At 41.8% G+C, this 27,600-nt stretch overlaps 2 protein-coding genes across 7 annotated transcripts in view; one reads left to right on the top strand and one right to left on the bottom strand.

Annotated features, from left to right (window-relative positions):
• Positions 1-25,474, bottom strand: part of CD48 (CD48 molecule) — an 85,918-nt gene extending 60,444 nt beyond the window's left edge. The window contains exons 1-3 of one of the 4 annotated variants that reach the window (XM_081491675.1): positions 25,171-25,452; positions 23,880-24,014; positions 22,652-22,753 (exon numbers count right to left, since the gene is read on the bottom strand). The gene's annotated coding sequence lies outside the window, so the exon portion shown is untranslated. Of the gene's footprint in view, positions 1-4,267; positions 4,394-22,651; positions 22,754-23,879; positions 24,015-25,170 lie in introns of those variants that run through there. The other 3 variants (XM_081491677.1, XM_081491676.1, XM_081491678.1) reach the window with 3 other exon arrangements.
• On the top strand, positions 411-15,986 carry SLAMF7 (SLAM family member 7). 3 transcript variants are annotated; one of them, XM_081491659.1, is made up of 7 exons: positions 411-477; positions 9,276-9,533; positions 9,727-9,999; positions 10,213-10,329; positions 11,223-11,329; positions 13,469-13,531; positions 14,330-15,986. In XM_081491659.1, the coding sequence occupies exons 1-7, from the start codon at positions 429-431 to the stop codon at positions 14,399-14,401; spliced, it is 939 nt and encodes a 312-aa protein (XP_081347785.1). In that variant the 5' UTR covers positions 411-428; the 3' UTR covers positions 14,402-15,986. The 3 variants fall into 3 exon arrangements, with proteins under 3 accessions (XP_081347785.1, XP_081347784.1, XP_081347786.1); XM_081491658.1 differs by having other exon boundaries at positions 9,276-9,608; XM_081491660.1 differs by lacking the exon at positions 10,213-10,329 and having other exon boundaries at positions 9,276-9,608.
• Positions 25,475-27,600: the final 2,126 nt, after the last annotated feature.

Genomic DNA, 27,600 nt, shown 5'->3' with positions numbered 1-27,600 from the left:
ACTCAATTTTGCTGTAATATACTCTAAGCCTTCATTTTCTCATCTGTAAAACTAAGGATTATGGAAGTATTTTACTCATAAGATTGTTTTGAGGAATACATAAAAGAATTCAGGTACTCCTGGTACTCTGAAAAGCTCAAAAGATATTATTATTATGTCCAGTGCGACTCTTTCATTCTCCATATAACCTTCTATTTCCTTTCATGTTCTTTCTTCTGAATCTCTGATAGGTCCTATGGTGTAGCAGAAAGAGGTGACCATATAGCTTTAGTCATTAAGTCGTTTAGTCATTCCTGTGGGCATGGGGGAAAAAAGTTGCTAAGATGACTCATTGTCATCCCATGACCCTGCCTTCCAACTGGGGAAGAAATGTAAGCACTACAAAAGGGAAGTGGGTTTATTTCAGTGACAGACATTCAGAGAGCAATATGCTTGGCGCCTCAGCGTGCTTCATCTTTCTCCTCTGCCAGCTCACAGGTGAGTGCAACCAGATTCTCTTATTTTCCTGGCTGTCTACCCCATACTGGGTGTAGCTCCAGGCTCCTGGTTCCACTCTGGACCTCTGGCTCAACTCAGCAGACTCTATCTCTCATGTAATATTGCTTTTCGTTTCCTGTGGTATCTGGATCACAGAGGGCAGAAAGAGACTGGAGGGACAGGAGAAGGAATGACTTTGGGGATTGACTGCTCTTCTGACTGTCCCAGGGAAAGAAGGGCTGAAAGAAGTGGTGTTGGGTCTCAGGAAGACCTGTGTTCTAATCTGGAGTCTGCCATGAATTAGATGAAGAATGTCATCTTCTCCAGACCTCAGCTCTCCCTCATTTTGAGATTAATTTTAAAAACAAAATTAGATAATGAGATGGTACAAGTGTATATTTATTTACTTAGAAATATGTATTTTAAATATTTGTATTTAAATATATTTATAACATTTATACGTATATTTCTATGTTTTATATTTTCGTTGTTGTTTAGTCACTAAGTTGTGTCTAACTCTTTTGCCATCACATGGGCTGTAGCCTGCTGTGCTCCTCTGTCCATGGTATTTCCCAGGCAAGAATACTGGAGTAGGCTGCCATTTCTGTATCCACGGTATCTTCCTGACCCAAGGATCAAACCTGCATCTGCTGCACTGGCAGGCAGTTTCTTTACCACTGAGCCACCAGAGAAGCCCATGTTTTATATTTATGTCAATATAAATATATATTACTTAAAAAAATATTTTAAATGATTATTCATTTAACAATCATTTTAATGGCAGAGAACATTTGAATTTTCTCTCTTAACCTAAGCAATCCAATCAGTCTCTGCTTAGAAAACCAATTCTTTCCTCCCCACCACCAGACCTCTTGAAGTATTCAGCATCAACAGACTCTCATCTTCCTTGAGTTCGTTAGAAGTTTCTATTTTTAGGAAGCACCTGGTCCTGGTATAGACCCCCACTTTAAAAAACACTCCTGAATGGAAATGGTGATCGGAAGTGGAACTTGGGGATGGTGAGGTGGGGGGAAACATGGCAGGACTTTTCAAAACCCAAGTACTCACCTGAAACCTGACCTAGGGCAGCAGGTTGCAAGTATGTGCTCTGCTCCAAGAGACTGTGGCAGCCTGCATGCTATACCTCTTGTAATTGAAAAGACAATCCAAGATTGTTCTAGAGCTTCCAGGAGGTAGGACCATGGAAGGAGTGCTGCCCCTGGACAAGAAGTCCTGAGTTTGATAGTAACTATATTATTGTGAATAGCTTTCTTAGCCTCTGAAACTTTTTGCTTACAAATACATAACAGAAAATGAAACCTAACTTGCAAATTATTGTGATGCTTTAAATGGGATATCAAATGCAAAACAATATAATAATAAGTCACCGTTTATTAAGCTCCTATTGCACAAGGCATTTTTCATACAATTTCCTCACAAGTTTACAAGATAGGTATTATTATCCCCAAAACATAGGCTCTGAGAGGTCAAATGTCTTAGGCAAGATCATACAGCTATTAGGAGGTAGAGCAGAGACTGAGTTTTCAAAGCTAGTGCTCATTTCATCACAGTAAACTAACTGGCTAACACTGTACTCCCAGTAAAAGTGCTTGAGCTGAATGTGTACTTGAGCTGAATCTTCCCCTGGGATTCCTTCCCTCTCCAGGTACATGAAGCCAAGGTAGGCGCTGGAAATGCCCAAGAAGAATAGGTAACTCCATTGTCAGAATGAGGATGCACCAACTAAGAATCATCCTAGCCAAATTCAGAGGGGCTAAGGAGTAACTCTTACAGCATCAGTATTCTCATCTGGAAAATGGGCACAATTTTATGGTGATTCTATTATACAATAGTGTTGAGGAGAAAGTTAATAAAATGAAATTAGAAAAAGTGGGTGAGACAGTATTGGGGAGGTGTTGAAAAAGACAAGAAGAGACAAACAAGAAGGAAGTTTTGGGAGGTGACAACCAAAGGAAAGGCATGTGACAAAGGGGAGGAGCTGTTGTCCCTTCTTGTTATGAAGAGCATCTTAGGGTTGACTCTCCTGGTGCCAAAAATATCTGAGGCTTGGCCAGGACAGAAAGCAAAGGGTCTTCTTCCCCAGCTCCCTCCACTTCCAAAAGTAGATGGGAATGCTCACTGTAGGAGCTATCTCCCTGTGCGGTGATTGGACTTACTCTTTTGTTGTGCATTAGCCAGTAACTGATGTATATGCATTAGGGTCCAGACCACCTTCTAAGAAAGCTTACCTTGCTGAGAAGCCACCCACAAAAGGTTTGGGGAAATCTCACTTTTAGCCATTCTTGTAGAAATGAGACCAAAAAATAGGAAGCTTTCTCAAAGCCTGCCTCATGTCACTACTGCCTGCTTCCCTTATGCCCCCCCACCCCATGGTTCAGACTGCTCTGTGTTTCTCAAAAAAAGCCTTCACATCTGTATTCACCCTTCATCCTCACCCAAATTCTGGTGGATAAAGGTTATTCCTTCTCTCCTATGAGATTTTAGAATACTGAAACTCAAAGCAGTAGTGGGAGGCAGAAGTGGTAAGAATGAGGGTCTTTAGAGGAGACCAAGGAACAAACTATCTCCTCTTGTCACACCTGCCACTTTCCAGTTTGGGGTCTTGGGAAAGTCACTCAGCATCTTGGAGCCCCAATTTCTTTATCTATAAAGTACAGCTTAACTTCTATCACACAGAGTTTCTCTGAGGATCAAGAAAGGGAATACTCATTATACCAAGTATTCATTGCTGGAGTTATTATTACAGAGGAACCAGAATGGAACCCAAGTCTCCTGACAGCCAGTTAGCCCAGAGTTGTAACTGTTTTACACTGCCCCAAGCTACCTGAGAGGAGAGGTCATCTCCACTCATCCCTGGATGAGGTCCCAGACCCCTTCACTATGGGATCCGGAATCTAATGCCTGTAGATCAGTCATCTGCTAACTCACAGCAAAATGGTATGTCTAGTCACCTGGCAGGGGAATATCTCCTTATGGGGAATTTAAAGTGGAAAATAAAATGACAATCATGGTGGAATTTCAAGGGGTTAAGTGTGAGAAAGAGTTGAAGACTTTCTCAGGGAAGGGCTTTGAAGTAGGCTTTATGAGTATTGAATATGATTTCAATAGACAGAGAAAAGGATAAAGCACCACAAAAGCATGAGTTAGGACATAAACCGGGAATCAGCTGAGGGGGGAGTCCTGGTTGTTTGTCTGGTGGTTAAGTGAGTGGCCGTCCAAGGCTTCATATCATCCCACAGCATCAACTTTTGCTTGCCTAGGAGCAAAAATCCTGGGCTTCTCTAGATACAATCAACCTGGGACGTGTGATACCCTTGAACTAATGCCAGAGGAAGGCTACTACTTGAGTTGAGTGCCTGTCAGTCTTATCTAAACCATTTTGCTGCTACAAAATGAGGAAGGAGTGAAATGGATGCAGAGGAGGCAAGTTACAGTATTCACTGCATTGATCCAGGTGGGAATCTCATGGGGCCCAAACCTCCAGGCCTTGTAGATAAATGTGAATAGCCACCCATTCTCTAGGATCTTCTGATCACACATGTTACATCCCCCATCCCCCACTGTGTGTTCCCTAAGTACCTGTCGCTTCCCCTTTCACAACACATGTTGTTACTTATTTAATGACTCTCTTTCAACTCCACTCATGGATCATGATTATTTTGCTCCCCATTTATACCCTCCAGTTCCTAAACAGTATCTGGCCAAAATATGGAGCTAACCAAACTCTTGTTAAAAGAAGGAATGACTGAATGAGCAGAGCATGACCTACCTAGATGTGGTAAAACCCTATAGGGCCACACACTGAAGGTGGGGAAGCCATCCAAGAAAGGGAAGCTTTAGTTCAGTCTTGACAACTGAGAAGAGAAGTGTCTTGTTTCTGGATCAAGAAAGTCAACTGGGAAGAGGAAGCAAAATTGGTTAGGATTCACCAGTCCAGCCCCCTAACCTCTGAGCTCACATAAGGGAATGGCATGGAACCACTTTCCTCTTTTATGATATTTCTTCTCATCCTGAAGACACAATAAAGACAGAACAATATCCTCCATCTAGGTTCCTGTTGGCAATTTGCACTGTATTGTCCTCCAGTTTCATTCTAACAAGGAACAATGAATTTGAAGACATTTTTTATATCTTCACAAAATTCACATTTCTTAAAATGTACCCTGGGGAGATAGAACTACATATGTAGAGATGTAAAAAGAACAATTATTTACTCATGGCTTAAGTGCTGCGTGGGAGAAGGCACTGGCAACCCACTCCAGTACTCTTGCCTGGAAAATCCCATGGACAGAGGAGCCTGGTAGGCTGCAGTTCATGGGGTCGCACAGAGTCGGACACGACTGATGTGACTTAGCAGCAGCAGTAAGTGCTGCATGAGTGCTAAAACACTAAAGTCACATTCTTACAATTTTAGCACCTCCCCAACTTAAACATCCTCTCAACTCCTCAAGTGAAAAAAATATATACTGAAACGTGCCCTAATCCAGGAAATTCACCTACTTAGGGGCAAGCCATAGCCAGTCTTTACTTGACTTTAAAATATTCACCCCTTCCATCTTGTGATTGAAGTAAAAGAATGAATGCATTAATTGATAAATCAAAAATTCAAAATAAAACTAATTTTTGCCTGTAACATTTACTAGGACTATTCTGACACCTCATGAGATGACCAAAGAGAGAGCAATGAAAAATCATCTTTCCCTTAGTACTAGAGAAGCAAGGAAGGCAGTTTTTTAAAAAAAAAAATCTGCTTACTTAACAGGGTGATTTGACAAAGGCTTGAGTGATCCAAAGTATATATGCAGTGACTGATTAATTATAGAGAGGAAAATGTTTGAAAGCAAAAACCAACTCCTAAAAAGCATTAACCCAGAAAGAGAAACCAGTTCTTGCAGAGATAAATTTAGCAAATTAGCTGGTCAAGATCTAAGACCTATAATCAGAGGACTAGGTCAACATTTGGTAGCAACAGATATCCTTACTCTGGGGCATTGGTAGAACTGCTTGCACTTGAAGGAAGGTCAAGAAAGGACTTGAATGGGAAATTGGGCTTCAATGAGGCCCCTGGGCTTCCGAGTGGACACCTAAACCCTTGAGGGAACTGAGGATGGGGAGTAATGGAAAGGGCTGGAGCTGTAACAAATGCAAAGGGACCTTCAAACTGAGCTGTAGTGTAAAGAGTTCAGGCTCCAGGGCTGGAATGACATTGGGTTAAACCCTCAAATTATCACCTGCTATCTTTGTGCTCTTGGACAAGTTAATTGAGGTTTTGTTTTATTAAAATCAAATCCAGTTAACAAACTTTTGCTATGAAGGGCCAAATAGTAAATATTTTAAGTTTTGCGGGCAGTATGATTTTTATCACAACTATTCAATTCAACCTTTGTAGTGGAAAAGCAGTCATAGACTGCTGCTATGGAAAGAACATGGCTGTGTTCCAGTAAAACTTTATTTTCAAAACAGGGGCAGATCAGATTTGGCCCATGGCCTATAAGGTTGCTGATCCCTGATAAAAGGATCAAAACTAATTTTCAGGATTGCTCTAAGTCACAGGTGTAATATTTACAAAAAAAAATTGACACAGAATAAACCCTTAGTAATAGCAACATAGTTATTTGGGAATAATACTTTCTAGGGTAGTTGAGTGTTAATAGGAATTAAGATTTTAGATAAAAAACTTATTCTGGCATCTCAGTTGGTAAAGAATTTGCCTGCAATATGGGAGACCTGGGTTTGATCAAAGTGTTGGGAAGATCTCCTGGAGAAGGGAATGGCTACCCACTCCAGTATTCTTGCCTGGAGAATCCCATGGACAGAGGAGCCTGGTGGGCTATATTCCATGGGGTGCCAAAGAGTTGGACAGGACTGAGCAACTAACACTTTCACTTTCAGGCTTTCATGATTTTAGATATCTGGATAAGCCAGTTGCAGGAATTTGTGTTTTACTAGAAGAGTTATGAGTTACATGAGTGCTGGGGTGGTAGAAAATACTATGGTTAGAGATCTAGCTGTGAAATGAAAAAGAGCCTGAGTGCTTGGTCAATCACACAGGCCCAATTAGGCACAGTGCCTGGGACCCACATTAGTTTTCATTTTTATTTTTTTTAAATCTGAAGAAAAAAAATATTGCAATAATAATGATTACGTAGTAATAAATCTAACAGGTGTTACATTCACTTTTATACCAACACAGCACAAAATATAAACTTTAATATTTTATGAAAGAATGACCAACTAGGAAGGAAAAATAACTTTGGGTTTTTACTTTTATAGAGAACATCTTCAAGGAGAAGACTTCGGTTCTGGTTTTAGTTTTTCCACTATTTCTGAACCTTGAATAGCTTCTACTATTGAGTTTTCTCATTTGTAAAATATGCTGTGTAAGGTCTTAACTCTGTGAGTACTGAGGTAGTGTCTGCCTCTTACCATGTAGTTGCAGTAAGTCATTTAACCTTAACTGTGGCTGTGGCTGTGGCTCCTGATCTGTAAAATGAGACTGCGAAAAAAAAAAATTCTTCCTCTAAGCATTGGTTTCGGTTACGTGAGATCAGAGTAGGGGCTTTCAAACAGCTAATCCCTATCTAAGTTCCCTCACTGCTACATCCAGAGGCCATCCTTCAGATCTTAATAGGTAGAAGGTGACTTATTCCTCATACTTGTTTACTAGAAATACTCAGTTGACCACTTCTGGAAGCTTTTTCAGCAGCCATTCTTAACTATTTTTCACCTGGAGACACAAAATCAGTGATGGTTGTTTGCAAGTCATGCTTTTTGAGGTGAATTAATATTACAGTGAAATAAAAATTAGGGAAACAGTGGGCATTAAAACCCTACTACAATTACCGACAGTTCAGAGTAAGCATCACAAGGTAGTCTGAACATATTTCAGAGCTCCCAGTCACTCATTTTTATCCTTTTCACTCAAGAAAGGATATTGGAACTCAAGTGAATGAGAACCGCATTTGGGGATGATCTTGAATTCCCTCCTGCTGCTGCTAAGTCGCTTCAGTCGTGTCCAACTCTGTGCGACCCCATAGATGGCAGCCCACCAGGCTCCGCCGTCCCTGGGATTCTCCCGGCAAGAACACTGGAGCAGGTTGCCATTTCCTTCTCCAGTGCATGAAAGGGAAATGTGAAAGTGAAGTCGCTCAGTCGTGTCGGACTCGTAGCGACCCCATGGACTGTACCCTACCAAGCTCCTCCGTCCATGGAATTTTCCAGGCAAGAGTACTGGAGTGGGGTGCCATTGAATTCCCTCCATTCTATTATAAAATAGAAAAATATTCCATTGTGTATATAGACCACAACTTCTTTATCCATTCATCTGTCAGTGGACATCTAGGTTGCTTCCATGTTCTAGCTATTGTAAATAGTGCTTCAGTGAACAATGGGATACATGTGTCTCTTTCAATTTTGGTTTCCTCAAGTTATATGCTAGGAGTGGGATTGCTGAGTCATACTGTATTCCGGTATGGAGACGGAATCTCCATACCGTCTTCCATAGCAGCTGTATCAATTTACATTCCCAACAGTGCAAAAGCGTTCCCTTTTCTCCACACCTTCTCCAGCATTTATTGTTTGTAGACTTTTTGATGATGGCCATTCTGACCGATGTGAGGTGATATTACTATATGTAAAATAGATAGCCAACGAGAATTTGCTGTATGGTTCAGGAAACTCAAACAGGGGCTCTGTATCAATCTAGAGGGGTGGGATGGGCAGGGAGATGGGAGGGAGGTTCAAAAGGGAGGGGGATATATGTATACCTAGGGACAGAGAGGCCTGGCATGCTGCGATTCATGGGGTCACAGAGTCAGACACGACTGAGCGACCGAACTGAACTGAATGGCTGATTCATGTTGAGGTTCGACAGAAAACAGCAAAGTTCTGTAAAGCAATTATCCTTCAATAAAAAATAAATTAATTTAAAAAAATAGAAAAATAAATCATCCTCAAACTTCTATGTTACCATAGTCTTGAACTTACAGCTTTCTTCTCAATGCTCTGGCTTGTGATTGAGAACCTCTTGAACTTATAGCTTTCTTCTCAGTGCTCTGGCTTGTGATTGAGAACCTCTGCCCCAGGTCACAGAGAAGGCAATGGCACCCCACTCCAGTACTCTTGCCTGGAAAATCCCATGGACGGAGGAGTCTGGTAGGCTACAGTCCATGGGGTCACTAGGAGTCAGACACGACTGAACAACTTCACTTTCACTTTTCTCTTTCATGCACTGGAGAAGGAAATGGCAACCCACTCCAGTGTTCTTGCCTGGAGAATCCCAGGGACGGCGGAGCCTGGTGGGCTGCCGTCTATGAGGTTGCACAGAGTCGGATACGACTGGAGTGACTTAGCAGCAGCAGCAGCAGCCCCAGGTCACATAGACTGCTACCTTCTTCATCTGCATCAAAATCTGCTCTCCCAGAAGCAGCCTCGAAGTCCTATGTTGAGCTTGAACAGTAACCTCCCTACTTGTTCCTCTACGGGAACTTGTCAAGGCTGGAGCTGAGCTTCATGGTGTACCTCAGAACTTGGTCTTTTCAACCAGAAGTCTCTGGAAATGTGGTAGGTTAACCTGCCATCACCCCTTTTGGGCAGAGAGTTCTGACCTCATTGTCTGTGGGTGTCTTTTGGTGTCTTTGAGGATGTCCCAAAGGGTTTCCTGGAGCTGGTTAGGTTAGACTGAAAGGGTTTGGGACCTTTCCGAGACCCATGGGGAGTGAGTAATTGGTGGCAAGGGCAAGGACTCGGGTTTACTTTATGGTTCTTTGTTTCTGCAGGGCCAGCAGCCTCTGGAATCCCAAAGAAGCTGGTTGGTGCCATTGGTGGGTCTGTGATTTTCCCTCTGAATCTCTCAGTAAATCTAGTTGACAGCATTATCTGGGTCTTCAATTCAACCTCTCTCATCACCATACAGCCAAAAACAGCAGACAAAAAAGCCCTTGTCATAGTGACCCAAAATCGTAACAAGGAAAGAGTGAATTTCCCACATGAAGGCTACTCCTTGAAGCTCAGCAGACTGAAGAAGAATGACTCAGGTATCTACCGTGTGGAAATACACAACTCAACCCTCCAGCATCCCCTCACCCAGGAGTATGAGCTGCGTGTCTATGGTGAGCAGAATCAGATCTGAAGGTAGATGACTGCCTTCATAAAGTGGTGAACTCCTTGATATTGAAGCTGTTCAAACAAAGACTGGATGTCTATTAAGTTGTCTGTTTCTCTTAACAGAGTACCTGTCAAAGCCCAAAGTCATCATAGGTCTGCAGGACAATAAGAATGGCACCTGTGTAACCAATCTCACATGTTCCGTGGAACATGGAGAAGAGGATGTCACTTACAGCTGGAAGTCTCTGGACCAGGCAACCAATGAATCCCACAGTGGCTCCATCCTCCACATATCCTGGAGGTGGGAGAAAAGTGACATGACCTTCATCTGCATGGCCAGTAACCCCATCAGCAGCAACTCCTCAAACCCTATCTTTGCCCAGAATCTCTGTGAAGGTGACTGTCTCTCCTCTTTCTCCAGAAGCCCCTGTTCTTAAGACCTATATCTTCTTCTCCTGGTTCCCATGCAAACAAACCTTTTGTGAAAACTAGAAGCCCTGGGGAAATCATCAGACTGGGAGGAAGGTTGCAATTGCTCCAGAAGTTGGGCCATTTTCCCTAGCTGACTCTTCTCCCTGCCCTGTGCCTCCACCCATTCTCTTTTTAAAGGTGCTGCTGGTGGCTTGGCTCCCTACGTGATCCTCTACATCTTGTTGTCATTCACCCTGCTCTGTTCCCTCACACTGGTGTTAATTATTTTGATCATACGAAGAGAAAGAAAAAAAGGTAGAGTATGTACTGTTTACCTCAATCTTGCATCTTATCCCTCATTCATTCAACAAGCATGTTGGACTGTGTGCCAATCTTCGTGCCTGGCTCTAAGGATGCAGAAATGAAGAAGCCACAGTCTGTCCTAAAGGACAGCACCATCCATTGGCACTCCTTAGTTCTGGAGTGGAGAGAATGCTTTAATTTCTATCCAAAGACCAAGGTCTTCTCAGTTCCTTCTCCAGTGCCTGCCTTCTCCTTCTCCCCAGAGGGACTTACTAGTGTAGCCCTCCTGCTGCCACAGGCCCCACACCACTGACTCTGCTCCCCTGACTGGGAGGCCATGGCCTCCAACCCTGAGGTCCAGCACCCAGCACCCTCCAGTCAGCCCATCCCTGTCAGAGCCCCCAGCCCATCTCAATTCTCTCCATTGGATCAACTCCAGAGATTTCTCTTTACTCCTCACCTCAGTCTAGATACATTCCTCCTGGAGAAGGCATTGTCTGTCTTTCTCCATGCTTTCCCCCATGTCCCTAAACCCTGCCGATTTGTCTTCTTGGGTTCCCACTGTTACTGTCCACTCAGGGTATCAGGGAGGGACCTAAGCATTGGTTAGGAATGAACTGCAGACACTGAGATCTTCTTTCCCTCCTGGAAACACCGAGGAAGCGTTTATGATCTCCTCTGCTTCCTATTTAGCGTTTGGGAAACAAAGTGATGAGGGTTACCAGTTCATCTTGGAGTTTTCCTGGGTTTAGCATTGAAAGTCCCATGTCTTGGAAAACCCTTCAGTTACAGGAAAGTCAGGATGGTTGGTCACCCTAAGTGGGTTATTCAAATGGGGTGGTGGACCAACAGGGGTGGCCAGTGGAAGGAGGACCAGCTCTGATTCTCTTTCAACTTGCTTTCAGAGTTCATTGAAGAGAAGAAGGAACTGGACATTCCTCAGGAAACTCTTCCCTTCCCTCCCATTTCTGAAGAGATGTCCGAGTATGATACAATCTCTGATTATCTTAATGTGAGTTCTTTCCCATGTTTTCTGGGGCCTGATTCTCCTCTGAGTCCTTCCTTTGTTTAGTTGAGCTTTTCCCAAGGATTTGGGCAACATGAGAAATGAGAATGTATAACCCTTGAAACCCAATGCATTTTATCTCTTCCATTTTTATAGATTCTTTCCTGTGCAGGAATTGCTGGCCTTTGGTTCTGACCCAGCCAGGAATGCTAACACTGTGATCCATGTAATCACTTCTTTCCCCCACTGTCACAATGGCCACTCAACAGGCCTGATACCTTTTTTATAGGATGGTGGGAACATAAATATGATTATGATATGATGTTTGAGTTATGGTGTCAGAAGATGGGCTTCAGAGATGCTTTTTTCTCTGAAGCAATTCAAGGAACCAGCAGGAGGGGGCTCAGATGTTCTACACCCAAGACTTCCCACGTGTGGGTCATCAAGCTTCAGTGACCACAATGTTAATTCAAAAAAAACTCTTTGAAAATAAAATCCCAAGATAAAGTTGAAAGAAATCCAAATAACAAGAGACAAGTTGGGGACTTCACTGATGGTCCAGTGTTTAAAACTCCACACTCCCAATGCAGAAAGCCTGGTTTCAATCTCTGGTCAGGGAGCTGGATCCCACATGCTGCAACTAAGAGAGCCTGAACTCGGCAATGAATATCCTGTGTGCCACAACTAAGATCCAGCGGAGCCAAATTGATTAATTGATTATAGAAAAAAGAGAGAGAGAGAGGCAGGTTTGAGACAAGAACTAGGTAGACAGCTTCAAAAGGTCCCCTGGAAGCAATCATTGTAGCCAAGGCTGGGCTTGCTCCTTAGGGGTCATAGTGCTCTTTCCCCATTGGCCCACTTAATGAAAAAATTAAAGCACTTTGGAGCCTCAAAAATCTTAGTGTTACTCCAGTCGTCAGTGCCTCCAGATCAGGATGCATCTTGTTACACTTATCTACAGCTTTTCCAAGAGGAGTCATTACATTTCCTCTTCCAAGTTGTTGATGTCCTGAGAGCTCCTTCCTTCCTCACAGGAGAGACCTCTCTGTGCTCCACTCAGCCTGACTTTTGTCAAAATTGATCACTTTCCCAACATCCTCCTCTTCTCTTGCTCAAGACACATTCTCTGGAGACCACACTACTGTCCTCAATGTTCAGGAATAAACTTTACTGACCCAGGATATCTTTCTCTGGCCTGGAAGGGGCTTTTGTTATTGCTGTCATCATTGTATTATCCCTCTCTGATTTGAGTTTGTTTGCAACATTAGCAGTATTATTTCAAATTATTCTTTAATCACTTGGGAGATTCATAGCTCACAGGACTTATGTATCTTACATATTTATTAAGTGATTTAAACAGAACACAGTTTAAAAATAATGCAATTGCTTCTTGAAAAAAGTCATTAACAAGTACAATGGCAGTCATGGGCAAGAATACTTCTCACTCCCCGTTCCTGCTCCAGAACCCTCTCTTCCCTCTCACCGTCTCCTCCCACCTCTGCTTTCCCTTCTCCGGATTCTGGATGTCTCTTTAGCCTTGTCTATGTGACCCAGGGTGTTCATTTCAGTTCAGTTCAGCTGCTCAATAGTGTCCAACACTTTGCGACCCCATGGACTACAGCACGCCAGGCTTCCCTGTCCATCACCAACTCCCAGAGCTTACTCAAACTCATATCCATCGAGTTGATGATGCCATCCAACCATCTTATCCTCTGTCGTCCCCTTCTCCTCCTGCCTTCGATCTTTCCCAGCATCAGGGTCTTTTCCAATGATTCAGCTCTTCGCATCAGGTGGCTAAAGTATTGGCATTTCAGCTTCAGCATCAGTCCTTCCGATGAATATTCAGGACTGATTTCCTTTAGGATGGACTGGTTGGATCTCCTTGCAGCCCAAGGGACTCTCAAGAGTCTTCTCCAACAACACAGTTCAAAAGCATCAATTCTTCCGCACTCAGCTTTCTTTATAGTCCAACTCTCACATCCAGACATGACTACTGGAAAAACCATAGCTTTGAATAGATGGACCTTTGTTGGCAAAGTAATGTTTCTGCTTTTTAATATGCTGTCTAGATTGGTCATAACTTTTCTTCCAAGGACCCAGGGTGTAGGTGATGATTTCTTTTGTTTGTTCTTTGTTTTCTAACAGAGCACTATTCCAGAGGAAAACCCGCCAAATACTGTTTATTCCACTGTGCACATACCCCCAAAGGTAAGAACCCTTAAGACTGAGTTTCATCTTAGGTGTCCCATCCTCTTTTCTTATTCAAGATTACCTAGAATTTCTTGGGCCCCAGGGATCTCATTTTCCCTGGTACTAAAAGGCACCCAGTATATCCCATTCCCTTTGCTTAAATTTACACAGTATGTGGGGGAAAGGAGAGAATTGTGTTTTAGGAGTTGAAGTGGGGATAAAGTGGAACAAATAGAGTAGGAGAGAGGTTCCAGATAGGAGTGATAGGGAAAATCAGCAGGATCCTGACTGAGGGCATGGGAAAAGGTCCACGGCTTAGGCTGTGCCTGGGAGAAAGGGATGGCTGGGGAGACAACTCCAGCTTATTTTGAGTCACTTGTAAACTGGAGGCAGGAGAACATTCCTCTTCTTTTCCATGGTCTAGCTATGTTATATCTAGTTTGCACCTCCCCCCACAGTCAAATTACTACCAACACAGTACGTTTGTAAAGCTTATTCCTTCAGAGATCTTTTCTCCTCTTCAAACCAGATCAGAAAATTGAGGATGGGGCAAGCACTGTGCTTACTAATAGGAAAGGTTGGTTTGGATAGATTGTTAGAAGGAAAGTTCAGTCCATTAAGCATTCAAGATAAATGTTGGTTAAGCTTGAGGGATAGTTTTTCTAAGGTCAAAATGATTAAACAGGGGAGCAAGCACAGTGGGGGGTTTGAGTTGGGTACCCTTGGCAGTGAAGTGTCTGGGATAGTGAGGTCTCTTGGGGGGATCAAGAGCCATGCTCCCTTACAGTGTTCTGCATCTTTATGTCTGCCCAACAGGTAACAGAACCCCACTCCCTGCCAATGTCGTCAGATACACCAAGGTCATCTACCTATAAGAATGTCGTCTAAACAGTCATGTGCTCCAAAGAAAACTGTCAGAAGAATTCACTGACTTGACCAAAAACATCAAGGAAGGATGAAAAACACTGACTGCTCTCACTGCTGAGGGCCCAGGTTCAATCCTTGGTTAGGGTACTAAGATCCCACAAGCCATGGGGTGAGGCAAAAAAAAAAAAAAAAAGAGTCCCACATCCTATCCATTGCTGACGAATCTCCTCAAACCCCAAATCCTTCCCTGGAAATCTGACTAGGAATTTATTGCCCAACTCAAAGCAAGGGGCTTAGAAGCATCTCTGTTGAAATGTTAACACAGATTCACACCTTTGAATAACAGCTCCCTTTCCAGGGCTTGGAGATGAAGAATACACCAAGCGTTTGGTTGCCAAGAGGGCAAGAAATTCAGGGTGGCCAGCCGATCTTAGCAGCAGAAGCAGAAGACAGCAGTTAGAAGGGGATTGATTTACTGACTCATCAGTGACATGCTGAGCCCACATGTGCTGTGCTGAGATCACACTGATTTGGGTCAGACGTGCTGTCTGCTACCCTGAAACTAACCCTTCAGGAACTACTTCCCTGGACAGTGGCAGCAGGCCTGACCACAGAAAGTGTGGATACACAAGACTTGGGAGTCAAAGTACACAAGGAAAGAGAAACCAGGTGGAAGACGGTTTGGCTGACTGGAAACTCAAACAAGGAACATACAGAGAGAGAAGGTTGCTTTTGGATGTCTTTCTGGATACACAACTTGAATGGAAATGTTGGGAACAGATCTGTGATCTGAGGTCTGGGGGTGTGAAGTGTCTCCTTTATTTAAGGGAAAACAACTTCTGCATTGGGGAAGTGTGAATATAAATGTCACTTACAAAAGAGGAAGGTCTATTGATTTTCAGAGCTTTTGCTATTTCTGTAAAAACAATCAGCACAAAATAATCCTTATGCCAAAGAGACATATTTTTTCTTTCTTTTTCTTTTTTAAGTAAATCTATTTATTTTGCCAACTGCCAACTCACTTCAGTCGTGTCCGACTCTGTGCGACCCCACCGACGGCAGCCCACTAGGCTACGCCATCCCTGAGATTCTCCAGGCAAGAACACTGGAGTGGGTTGCCATTTCCCTCTCCAATGCATGAAAGTGAACAGTGAAAGCGAAGTCGCTCAGTCGTGTCCGACCCCTAGCATCCCCATGGACTGCAGCCCACCAGGCTCCTCCGTCCATTGGGATTTTCCAGGCAAGAGTACTGGAGTGGGGTGCCATTGCCTTCTCCCTATTTATTTTAGTTGGGGGCTAATTACTTTCAATATTGTAGTGGTTTTTGCCATACATTGACATGAATCAGCCATGGGTTTACATGTGTTCCCCATCCTGAACCCCCCTCCCACGTCCCTCCCCATCCCATCCCTCTGGGTCATCCCATTGCCCCAGCCCTGAGCATTTGCAAAGAGACATATTTTTGAGGTGACGAATTCTGCTCCCCTTCATAGATGTGTCCTTCCTGAGACACCACACCCAATGGAGTGATATTCACATGGTAAATATTGTAAGTGATTGTATTTATTACTATAATTACTTTTTAAAGATAAAATCAGCATGTCTTGAGGAAGAGATTTTTTTCTAATTCTCAGAAAGATTGAGGGTGCGGAACCTTCCTGGACAGGTCTCCTATCTTAAATTCTTTTAGGCCTCAATGTTGTTCCTGAGTTACCAAGGTTTGCAGTAGAGGAAAGGTTTATTCATAAGACAGCCAAGAGAGGAGACAGGAGAACAAATCTCAAATCTATTTCCCCAAAGGTGAAGGGGTCAGGTAAGAAAGCAGGTGGTCTGAGGCATGAGGAATGTGGGGAAAGGTAATTAGAAAAAAAAATGAGATAATAATCATTGTGCACTACAACTTAGCTACAGGCTTCTTCATTGGATGCATGTTCTGAAAATGGCTACATTAGCATGTTCCAAGGGTGGACTTTTGGACCCTCTATTTCCTAATTAAAAGATGCTTACTCCTTGGAAGGAAGGTTATGGCCAACCTAGATAGCATATTTAAAAGCAGAGACATTACTTTGCCAACAAAAGTCCGTCTAGTCAAGGCTATGGTTTTTCCAGTGGTCATGTATGGATGTGAGAGTTGGACGGTGAAGAAAGCTGAGCGCCGCAGAATTGATGCTTTTGAGCTGTGGTGTTGGCGAAGACTCTTGAGAGTCCCTTGGACTGCAAGGAAATCCAATCAATCCATCCTAAAGGAGATCAATCCTGGGTGTTCCTTGGAAGGACTGATGTTGAAGCTGAAACTCCAATACTTTGGGCACCTCATGTGAAGAGTTGACTCATTGGAAAAGACCCTAATGCTGGGTAGGATTGGGGGCAGGAGGAGAAGGGGACGACAGAGGATGAGATGGTTGGATGGCATCACCGACTCGATGGACATGGGTTTGGGTAGACTCCGGGAGTTGGTGATGGACAGAGAGGCCTGGCATGCTGCAATTCATGGGGTCGCAAAGTCAGACACGACTGAGCGACTGAACTGAACTGAATGTTAAAATGTCATCAAGAGGACACTCATGCATGCATGCCCAGTTGGAGAACCAGAGATCTTAATCAGTCTTAACTGGCTCAATCTCCAAATGAATAGCTGATTCCAAGTTCCTGAAAAAAATAATTAAGGCAAACATCTTATTTAAGCTGCATGACACTTGAAGGAAATGGAAGTTTTTGTAAAAACAATTAAAGCAAGTTTGATCAGAAGGCAGGTTACAGTTTAATAGACCTATCTGATGACTAACCTCATTAACTGATGACTAATTTTCAGCTCAAAATAGTCTGCTTGCCACAGTTGCACATCTTGAGGTGGCTTGCTCTCAGTCCCATCACTGTGATGGACAAAATATCAAAATTTTAAATAAATGCATGCCTTGCCAAGGCAGATTGGAGACTGAAGGAAAAGCAAAAATTAGTAATACTGATTCTGTCTTCAGTTAAAATTTTGATACTTTATTCTTTGAGCTGCGCTGTTCTCTCTTCTTCAGCCCAAAGTCAGGTGGGTTTTAGGCAAGACTGTGACTCCCCCATTATTCTAACTGGAAAGAAATACTACTTTACAGTATTCCATAGACTGAGATGACAACCTCTCAGGGTGTTTGCCTGACTCCACTGGAGAAAATGTGTCACTGAGATTCCACTAGCATTTCACACCCACCTAAACCTCTCAACAAGTGAGTCTTCTTAGACTCCCCTCTCTCCCCACACTTTCTCACCCAACAATCTCTCACTAGGGCAAGTTACTTTCATATAAATTTTGTCCCATATGACTCCTATGAAGCAAGCTGTTCTGGGTTACGTATGTTCAGTTTGCGAATGTTGAAACTGAAACCAAGACACACTAGGATACTTGCTAAAGTTCCACACTGCAGTATGCAACCAAGGCTAGAACAAAAGCAAAGCCCTCTCCACTACCTATTAGCCACTGCAGAGGAAGAGGGTGAATCCCCCTCTTCCCAACTGTAGATGGAGAAAAGGACATAGCATTGGAGACAGGCAGGCCTGGGGTTGAGAACACTAGCAGAGCAACTCTCGCCAAAGACTTGGGTTCCATGAGCCTCTAGTTTCTTATCTCTAAAATCCTTATAGGGCTTCCAGTGGTGGGGATTATATGAGACAAGCACTTGGTCTGTAGTCAGATTCATATACGGTACTGATGCTTAGCAAAGACAATAGTACTTAAAAAAAAAATGGTTAAATTCCCAAAAGTCAACTCAGGATAAGATAACAGAAGCATTAAAGTGAATACTCAGCCCTTAAAAGAGATATGTCTATTGTAGGAGAGAAAAAATTCCTCTTTTTATCTTCTAGGTTTATTGGCTGTGATAATTAGATCAATGGAAGACAGATTTACAAAACAAAAACATATTTAATTTTATATGTACAGGAGACCCATAGGAATATGAGACTCAAAGGTAGTCAGGCAATTAAGGCTTATATACCATCCTAAGCTAATAAAAGAAATGGGGAGCCAGGACTTCATAGGGGTAGAAGACAGCTCACAGGAAGATGAGAAGAGCAAATATTTGGTTAACAGATATTTGCCTGCCATACAGTGTCTCAGATGAAAATGCTGTCTCTGGTAATAAACCTCTTTCTGGTTACAGATCACATTTCTAAATTATTTTAGACAATATTAAGGGGTGATAAAAAGTTTTTCCTGAATGGCTGGATCTTAGTTGACTTCAGTGCAAAATAATTCACCTGCCAAAGTGGCACATTCTAGGGTGGCATATTCTAGTCCCGTTTACTGGCATTAAAAAATAAACAGCTTAGGTGATACAAACAAACTTAAACACTTCGTGAAGTGTACAGTCTCCATTTGGAGAACTGCAAATTGAGCAGGAGACAGGACACTTTTACAGCATAAAGAATAAAGAACAAGGAAAAAGAAAACAGAAAATGTTTGATTGGCTGGAGCTACAACATCAACCTTGTTTGGGATAAGAAGACCCAAAGTTGGCTTGGCCTTTGGGGATTGGCTGGACAGATACACTGCATTTCTGATCAAGGGAATCATTTGGAGAGACACAAGTTATCTCAGTTTCACTTTGCTCACTTGACACCCTGGGCTGAAGCAGCTCCATCTTATACCAAGAAATTTATTTTAACACTGACATACAGCAAAAAGGGGCAGGAAGAGAGGGAGGAAATGGGAATTGGTCTCTCCCCCTACCAAGTGTTAAAAGAACTTAAAACAATGCTTCTTGAAGAAGTTGGATTGAGGATTATCTTGTCTCAAAAAGGAATATGAGGCTTACCTACAGAAAGGTGTGTTATTTTGCCATGTGTGATGGTGAAGTTCTGGAAAACACCTAAGAGTCTGACCACAAGGGAAAGATACATGGATGTTTACATTAGGAATTAAGGAATATAAACTAGAGAAAGAAGAACAAACAAAACCTAAAGTTAATAGAAGGAAAAGAAATCATAAAGATCAGAGCAGAAATAAATAAAATATAGACTAAAACACAATAGAAAAAATCAATGAAATTAAAAGCTGGCTCTTTCAAATAATTTCACAATTCGTATGGAATTCTAAAAAATATTGAATAGCCAAAGCAATCTTGAGAAAGAAGAATAGAACTGGAGGAATCAATCTGCCTGACTTCAGACTATACTACAAAGCTACAGTCATCAAGACAGTATGGTACTGGCACAAAGACAGAAACCTAGATCAATGGAACAAAATAGAAAGCCCAGAGATAAATCCATGCAACTATGGTCACCTTATCTTTAACAAAGGAGACAAGAATATACAATGGAGAAAAGACAATCTCTTTAACAAGTGGTGCTGGGAAAACTGGTCAACCACTTGTAAAAGAATGAAACTAGAACACTTTCTAACACCACACACAAAAATAAACTCAAAATGGATTAAAGATCTAAATGTAAGACCAGAAACCATAAAACTCCTAGAGGAAAACATAGGCAAAACACTCTCTGGCATAAATCACAGCAGGATCCTCTATGATCCACCTCCCAGAGTAATGGAAATAAAAGCAAAAATAAACAAATGGGACCTAATTAAACTTAAAAGCTTTTGCACATCAAAGGAAACTATAAGCAAGGTGAAAAGACAGCCTTTGGAATGGGAGAAAATACTAGCAAATGAAGAAATTGACAAAGAATTAATCTCAAAAATATACAAGCAACACCTGCAGGTCAATTCCAGAAAAATAAGCGACCCAATCAAAAAATGGGCCAAAGAGCTAAACAGACATTTCTCCAAAGAAGACATACAAATGGCTAACAAACACATGAAAAGATGCTCAACATCACTCATTATCAGAGAAATGCAAATCAAAACCACAATGAGGTACTTACTATCTCACGTCAGTCAGAATGACTGCTATCAAAAAGTCTACAAACAATAAATGCTGGAGAGGGTGTGGAGAAAAAGAACCCTCTTACACTGTTGGTGGGAATGCAAACTAGTACAGCCACTATGGAGAACAGTGTGGAGATTCCTTAAAAAGCTGAAAGTAGAACAGCCATACGACCAGCAATCTGACTGCTGGGCATACACACCAAGGAAACCAGAATTGAAAGAGACACGTGTACCCCTATGTTCATCACAGCACTGTTTACAATAGCCAGGACATGGAAGCAACCTAGATGTCCATCAGCAGACGAATGGATAAGAAAGCTGTGGTACATATACACAATGGAATATTACTCAGCCATTGAAAGGAATACATTTGAATCAGTTCTAATGAGGTGGATGAAACTGGAGCCTATTATACAGAGTGAAGTAAGTCAGAAAGAAAAACACCAACACAGTATACTAACGCATATATATGAAATTTAGAAAGATGGTAACAATGACCCTATATGCAAGACAGCAAAAGAGACACAGATGTAAAGAACAGACTTTTGGACTCTGTGGGAGAAGGCGAGGGTGGGATGATTTGAAAGAATAGCAGTGAAACATGTATATTATCATATGTGAAATAAATCACCAGTCCAGGTTCGATGCATGAGGCAGTGCTCAGGGCTGGTGCACTGGGATGACCCAGAGGGATGGGATGGGGAGGAAGGTGGGAGGGAGGGTCAGGATGTACACATGTACACCCATGGCTGATTCATGTGAATGTATGGCAAAAACCACCACAACATTGTAAAGTAATTAGCCTCCAATTAAAATTTTAAAAAAGAAAGAAAGAAAGAAAAAAGCTGGTTCTTTGAAAAGATAAATGAAATTGATAACGTTTAGCCAAACTTACCAAGAAAAAAAGAGAAAGGGCCCAAATCAATAAAATCAGAAATGAAAAAGGGAGAAGTTACAAATGACACCACAGAAATATAAAGAATCATATGAAACTACTGTGAACAATCATATGACAGTAAAATGAGCAACCTAGAAAGAAATGGACAAGGTACAATCTCCCAAAACTGAACTAGGAAGTAGAAGATATGAGCAGACCAATTTTTGTTTCTGCTGTTTTTGTTCAATCACTAAGTGAACAGATAAATTACCAGTAATGAAACTGAATCAGTGATTTTAAAACTTAAAATAGAGAATTATGCATTATAAAACTAGAAAATGCTATGACTTTGAAGGATAGACAACTTTACCACCCAAAAATATGCCTCTTGAGCATGATTACTTTGAGCTGATTTGCTGTGTCTGTGTTTTGTTTGTTTGTTTTGGCCACACCACACAGCTTGTAGGATATTTGTTCCTTGACCAGGAATTGAACCCTGGCCCTTGGCAGTGAAAGCCTAGCGTCCTAACCACTGGACCACCAGGGAATTTCCTTGAGCTGTTTATTTTTAAGAAACAGCAGACACAGGAACAGAAATTATCCTTTTGTAAGGGACATTTATATTTATAAAGGAAATCTCCATATGAAGGATGTATCCCCCTTATACCAGGAAGAGGAGGGTGACTAAATCTCTAAAAACTCTTATCAATGGAAAAGGCAGTGATTTATTTTTTACAGTGAATCTCACTTCATTGTTCATTATTGAACAAAAATAGCTGTCAGAAAGTCATGAAAAAACGTTGGTTAGCCAAAGATCTAAGCAAACACATTAAGTGTATGACAATGAAGCCTCATTCATATCCAGCTGATAAAAACTAAGATGGAATCATGACAACATTAGTTTTTAGGACTATTCCCCAAACAGTGTAATGTTGTGACTTGGCTCTGGAAAGATCCCCTGAACCATCAATGTACATCTCCATCTTATCACCCTCACGGATCCTTCAATCTTGGCTTCTCCAAGACAGCCTCCTCATTCTGACTCCAGGATCATGGAGAGAAAAGCAAGGAAGGATCAAGTTTAAACCAGAGCCTGGACTTCCCTCTGAATAGGGCCGCCCACTGGCATGTGACAGACGAGCAGACAACAGAGTTTCAAGTAAACCTCTTTCAGAGGTTTCAGTAAACCTCTCTGTCCAATAAAAGAACATGTTACTCATAGTTGATTCTTTAATCTTTTTTAACTTTTTATTTTGTACTAGAGTATAGCTGATTAAAACACAATGTTGTGATAGTTTCAGGTGAACAGGGAAGGGACACAACCACACATATACATGTATCCATTCTTCCCCAAACTCCCCTCCCATCTAGGCAAGAAGTGATCTAAAACTGCATAACAACCATGCATTACTGTGCTTTGCCCAAACCTCCCATGACTGCCCTTCACATTATCTTTTGTCTTTAGCTAGAGGTGGAGATGGAAGGGGCCATTTCGGGTAGGGGGGTTTGTTATTTAGTTTACCTGGATATCTCACATGTATATAGGAAGTATACTTGTTATTACACTTCTGTCTATTTTTCTCTTGTTAATCTTTGATTAAGGGGAGGGTCTCAGTCACAGAACCTAGAAAGGAAGAGGGTAAAAGATTGGGTTTCCTCCCCTACAACATCACAAGTATAAAAAGTAGTATGATTACAATTGCATTTTTAAAAGGCCTATGCAAAAAATTTGTGTCAATGAAAAAATTAATCAATAGTTGATCTAAGAAAGAAATAGAAAATTTTATTCACGCCAACCTGAGAATTATAACCCAGGAGATGCTCTTTAAGAAAGTTCTGAGGACTGTTCAACCCTTGTAGAAGTCAAATCGCAGTTATACATGATTTTGAGACAAACGGTTATAGTCAAATGATGGCTTATTGACAGTTTACACAATCCAGATCTATGCATACAAAGCAAGTAAGTGAGTCATAGGTCCTGACCCCTGACAAGATTAAGAAGGAAGATTATCTCCTAAGGAGTTATAATGCTTTATAATATTAAAAAGAAGTGTTACTCCTTAGGAGGTCTGGTTATGCAGACTCATATTACACAGTAAGGGGGAGGGAGGAGGTCCAAGCGGGCAAAGAAAAATTTTATATTTAAGTCATTTTTTTTGTCTTGCCATAAAATATGAATTTGTTTCATCAGAAAACAACCATCAAAATATTAACACTGTTTTTTGGGGGGAGGGGTGGTAGGTAGCATCATTTTCTTCCACTTGTCTTCATTTTTCAAATGTTCTTTAATGAGAAGGCACATATTACATAATGGAGTGGAAGAAATTTTAAATAAACTTTCAGTGAGGAAAAACAGAAGTGTTGCCCACTGTGAGGGGCAAGGGAAAATCTGAGACCCACCTGTTGGGGGTGAGATGGCGGAAGATGGAAAGTGCCTTCTGTGAAGGAGAATGGGTGGCAAGAAGCCCCTCCACAAGCATCAGAGGAAAAGGTTATGAGAGGGCGGCTTGAGGTTGGAGGAGCTTCAGAAGAGGTGACGATTAGGAGGGGGAGAATTGTAACTGCTAGCTTTCAATTGCATCCGTTCCCCCACCCCCTCTCTCCTCTAAGCCAGAAACAGTTAGAATTACTCTCCCCACTTCTTCTTTTTCTTTCCTACCAGAGCTGAAATTGAGCCCAGGGATGCCAATAGATCTGGAATCCCAACATGCAAGATCTTTCCCAAGGCCAGATGCAGAAGGACACCTCACCTCAAGAGTTCAACCAGCAGACAAAGGAAATCACCAGCTGGTAAGGACAGAAAATCACCTTTTACATCAAGGTCCAACACTTGCAGCCCCCAAAGCTGTGTAGTTTAGGGCTTGTGAGCTGTAGATCCCAGGTGCCTAGATGGAAATAGAAATACAGGAAATGTGTCTATACCATTTCAGGCAGATATTTATTCATCCACGCATGCCTTCATTATTTACTCATTCAGCAGGACTTATTGAGCATCACACAGTGCCAGGAACTGTGCTGAACACAAAATAAAGCAGTGAGCCCAAAACAGAGGTCTCTGCCATCAGAATGCTTATATTCTAATGTGAGAAGCTGTGATATTGTGATATAATAAAAAATATATGTTTGTCTTCTCCCACATTCCTTACACACAGCTCCAAAAACCCTTGAAATCTTCAAGGTGATGTGTTGTGTGTGTGTGTGTGTAATAAGATGACTGATCTTATTACAGTCATATGACTGAAGTTCCTGGATAGTCTCAGGATTTTAGCTGGTCACCAGGGGAACCAACCACGTGGTTAGTGGGTTGGAATTTCAGCCCCATCATCCCCCAATTCTCCTACCCACCCACCTCCAATCTCCAAGGATGAGAGAGGGGCTAGAGATAGAGTTCTGTCACCAATGTTCAATGATTTAATCAATCATGCCTGTATAATGAAGCCTCTATTAAAAAAAAAATTGCCCACCAAGAGGGTACAGAGAGCTTCCAGGCTGGTGAATACATGGAGGTTCTGGGAGTGTGGTGAGCCTGGAGAGGACATGGAAGCTTCACACTCCTTCTTACATACTTTGCTCTGTACATCTCTTCTATTTGTCTGTTCCTGAAATATATCTTTTATAATAAACCAGTGATGAAATAAAAATTCACATTTTAAGGCAAGACAAGAGGAAAACTAAGCGTACACTTTTTCTCTGTCCTTTGACCTCCTCATCCCCTCAGCCCCCACCCCCCCGCCACCTCTAGTGTGCATTGTGCAGCTGCATTATGTGTTAACCAAATCTCTCCAATGGCAGAAATATCTACTCAACCATAAACATAAAATTTTCTCCTTCTGGGACCAGCCATGTCACTCCTTAGAAGATAATATTCCTTTCTAAATCCTGTAAGGATTTATGCATATGCAATATACAGTTTCTCACAAAGGTAGTAGTGGTACAGAACAGAATGGTCAGACAACCTGAGGAGATACTGGACCACAATTAATGAAAGTTCTTAGCTTAAATATTAACTTAAGACTACATTAGTATTACTAGCTATCTTACCTATATTCTGCCTATTTTATAAGATTACTGTTTCTTGAATTACCATATGTATATCTGAGCCTCAGGTAAAGTTTGTGTTGACTAGTGACTTGAAATGATTGACCAAATATATACTCCTATAAGATCAAGGATTGTAACGATGTAACTCTAGATATGGAAATATGGGAATGAGCAGTCCTAGTGCCACTGGACAAATTGGTCACAAAATGCCTCCCAAATCTTGGTCAAAATTAAGACTAAAAGGGAGGTGATTGTAAAGAATGCTGTTCATCATCCAGTTCTGTAAGAGTTATAGTCATAGTCTGTAAGTTCCGTAATAGCCATAGTTACTGAACCCACGATATATCCTGAAAAGAATTCAGGATGATGATCAGGATGAGGCACTCTATATTCTGGTAAAACTGACAGAACTGGCCTTCAGATGGTGAAATATACTCAGGAGAAACTTCTTATGAACCCGAATCCTTGCATCTTCCCATACTTAGAAAAGCACTAAAACCATTAACTAAGGTGCCTGTTCCTAGTGACTAGCAGCAAGGAGATGTGTGCTTAATTGCCTGTATTACATTTGCCAAAATCCATATGTACTAGTCTCCCCCTTCACCTCTTAGAATAGTCCTCAGAGCTTTCAGATAGACTATCCTTTCAGTTGCACCCTCAGTTTGGCTTGAATAAAATTTTCCATTTCTTTATCAGATTGACTATTGATTAAAATTTTTGTTGACACCAGTAATCCAGTAACTAAACTGTTTTCCTGAATTCTGTGAGCCATTCTAACAAATTATTGGGGGGAAAAAAAGAGGTTATGCTCCATTCATAAAGGGTTGGTCAGAAGTACAAGAAGCCCAGACTTGAGACTGACCTCAGAAGTGGGGTAGTCTTGTGGGTCTGAGCACTTAACTTGTGGGATATGACACTAACTCTAGGTATAAATAGTGTCAGAATTGAAATGACACCAAGCTTGTGTCATAGAATTGGTTCAGTTCAGTTCAGTTCAGTCCCTCAGTCGTGTCTAACTCTTTGCGACCTCATGGACTGCAGCACACTAGGCCTCCCTGTCCATCACCAACTCCCAGAGTTTACTCAAACTCAAGTCCATTGAGTTGGTGATGCCATCGAGCCATCTCATCCTCTGTTGTCCCCTTCTCCTCCTGCCCTCAATCTTTCCCAGCATCAGAGTCTTTTCAAATGAGTCAGTTCTTTGCATCAGATGGCCAAAGTATTGGAGTTTCAGCTTCAACATCAGCCCTTCCAATGAACATTCAGGACTGATTTATTTTAGGATGGACTGGTTTGATCTCTCAAGGCTCTTCTCCAACACCACAGTTCAAAAGCATCAATTCTTTGGCGCTTAGCTTTCTTTATAGTCCAACTCTCATATCCATACATGACTACTGGAAAAACCATAGCCTTGACTAGACGGACCTTTGTTGGTAAAGTAATGTCTCTGCTTTTTAATATGCTGTCTAGGTTGGTCATAACTTTTCTTCCAAGAAGTAAGTGTCTTTTAATTTCATGGCTGTGGTCACCATCTGCAGTGATTTTGGAGCCCCCAAAAATAAAGTCAGCCACTGTTGCCATTGTTTCCCCATCTATTTGCCAGTGATGAGACTGGATGCCATGATCTTAGTTTTCTGAATGTTGAGCTTTAAGCCAATTTTTTGGTGTGGAGAAAAAAGCCCACACATTTGGTGTCAGATGTATTGGTTGTCAATAGAAAAGAAATAGAGAAGTTTCCCTTTCACTAGTGTAACAGAGAAAGAAAAGAGACTTCACTTTTTAGAGGCCAACAATCAAATTATTCCTCATATAACATTGTAACAGTGATGACTACTATGAAAGAAAGGTGCGTGGTACTAAGACAACCTTATAAAGGGGAATTTTGCAAGGGTCTAGGAAGGCTTCTCCGTTGCAGTGAGGATTGAGTTGAGATTTCAATGGTAAGACAGACACAATCACAATAAAATCAAATCCAATCCCTGCTCTATTTGTGACCCACAAACTCAGAACAATTATACCACAGAGGTTCTCCCACTGTTATGAAGATTCTGAGCCTCAAGAAAGGCCAGCAATGGGAGTAGTAGTCCATAGGGAATCTGACTTTGAAGACCAGCAAGATTTGATTGCAAGACTTTCACAGGAGAGGGGAAAAAAGAGACTCTTGGAGGGCACACACAAAATCTTGTGCACACTGAGACCCGGGGGGGAAAAGCAGTGACTCCATAGAAGACTGAACCAAACCCTGCATACTAGTACTGGAAGTTATCCTGCAGAGGCGTGTGGTAGCAGGGGCTCACCATAGGGACAAGGGCACTAGCAGTAACACAATAATAGTGGGAGAATTTAATACCCCATTAATACCAATGGACAGATCATCCAGAGAGAAAATCAATAAGGAAACACAAGTTTCAAATAATATACATTTGACTA

The sequence above is a fragment of the Giraffa tippelskirchi genome, chromosome 5 (genome assembly GCF_054371585.1).
Source record: "Giraffa tippelskirchi isolate mGirTip1 chromosome 5, T2T-mGirTip1v1.2.pri, whole genome shotgun sequence".
In the NCBI taxonomy this organism is placed as follows: Eukaryota; Metazoa; Chordata; class Mammalia; order Artiodactyla; family Giraffidae; genus Giraffa; species Giraffa tippelskirchi.
Note: the sequence above shows the minus strand (reverse complement) of the source record. Positions and strands in the feature narration are given on the sequence as shown.

Excerpts from the sequence above, each read along its gene's own strand:
- SLAMF7 (XM_081491658.1), top strand. The coding sequence starts at position 429 with ATGCTTGGCGCCTCAGCGTGCTTCATCTTTCTCCTCTGCCAGCTCACA. Across the intron at positions 478-9,275 it reads TCTCCTCTGCCAGCTCACAG|GGCCAGCAGCCTCTGGAATC; the intron begins GTGAGTGCAACC and ends TTGTTTCTGCAG. Across the intron at positions 13,532-14,329 it reads CTGTGCACATACCCCCAAAG|GTAACAGAACCCCACTCCCT; the intron begins GTAAGAACCCTT and ends TCTGCCCAACAG.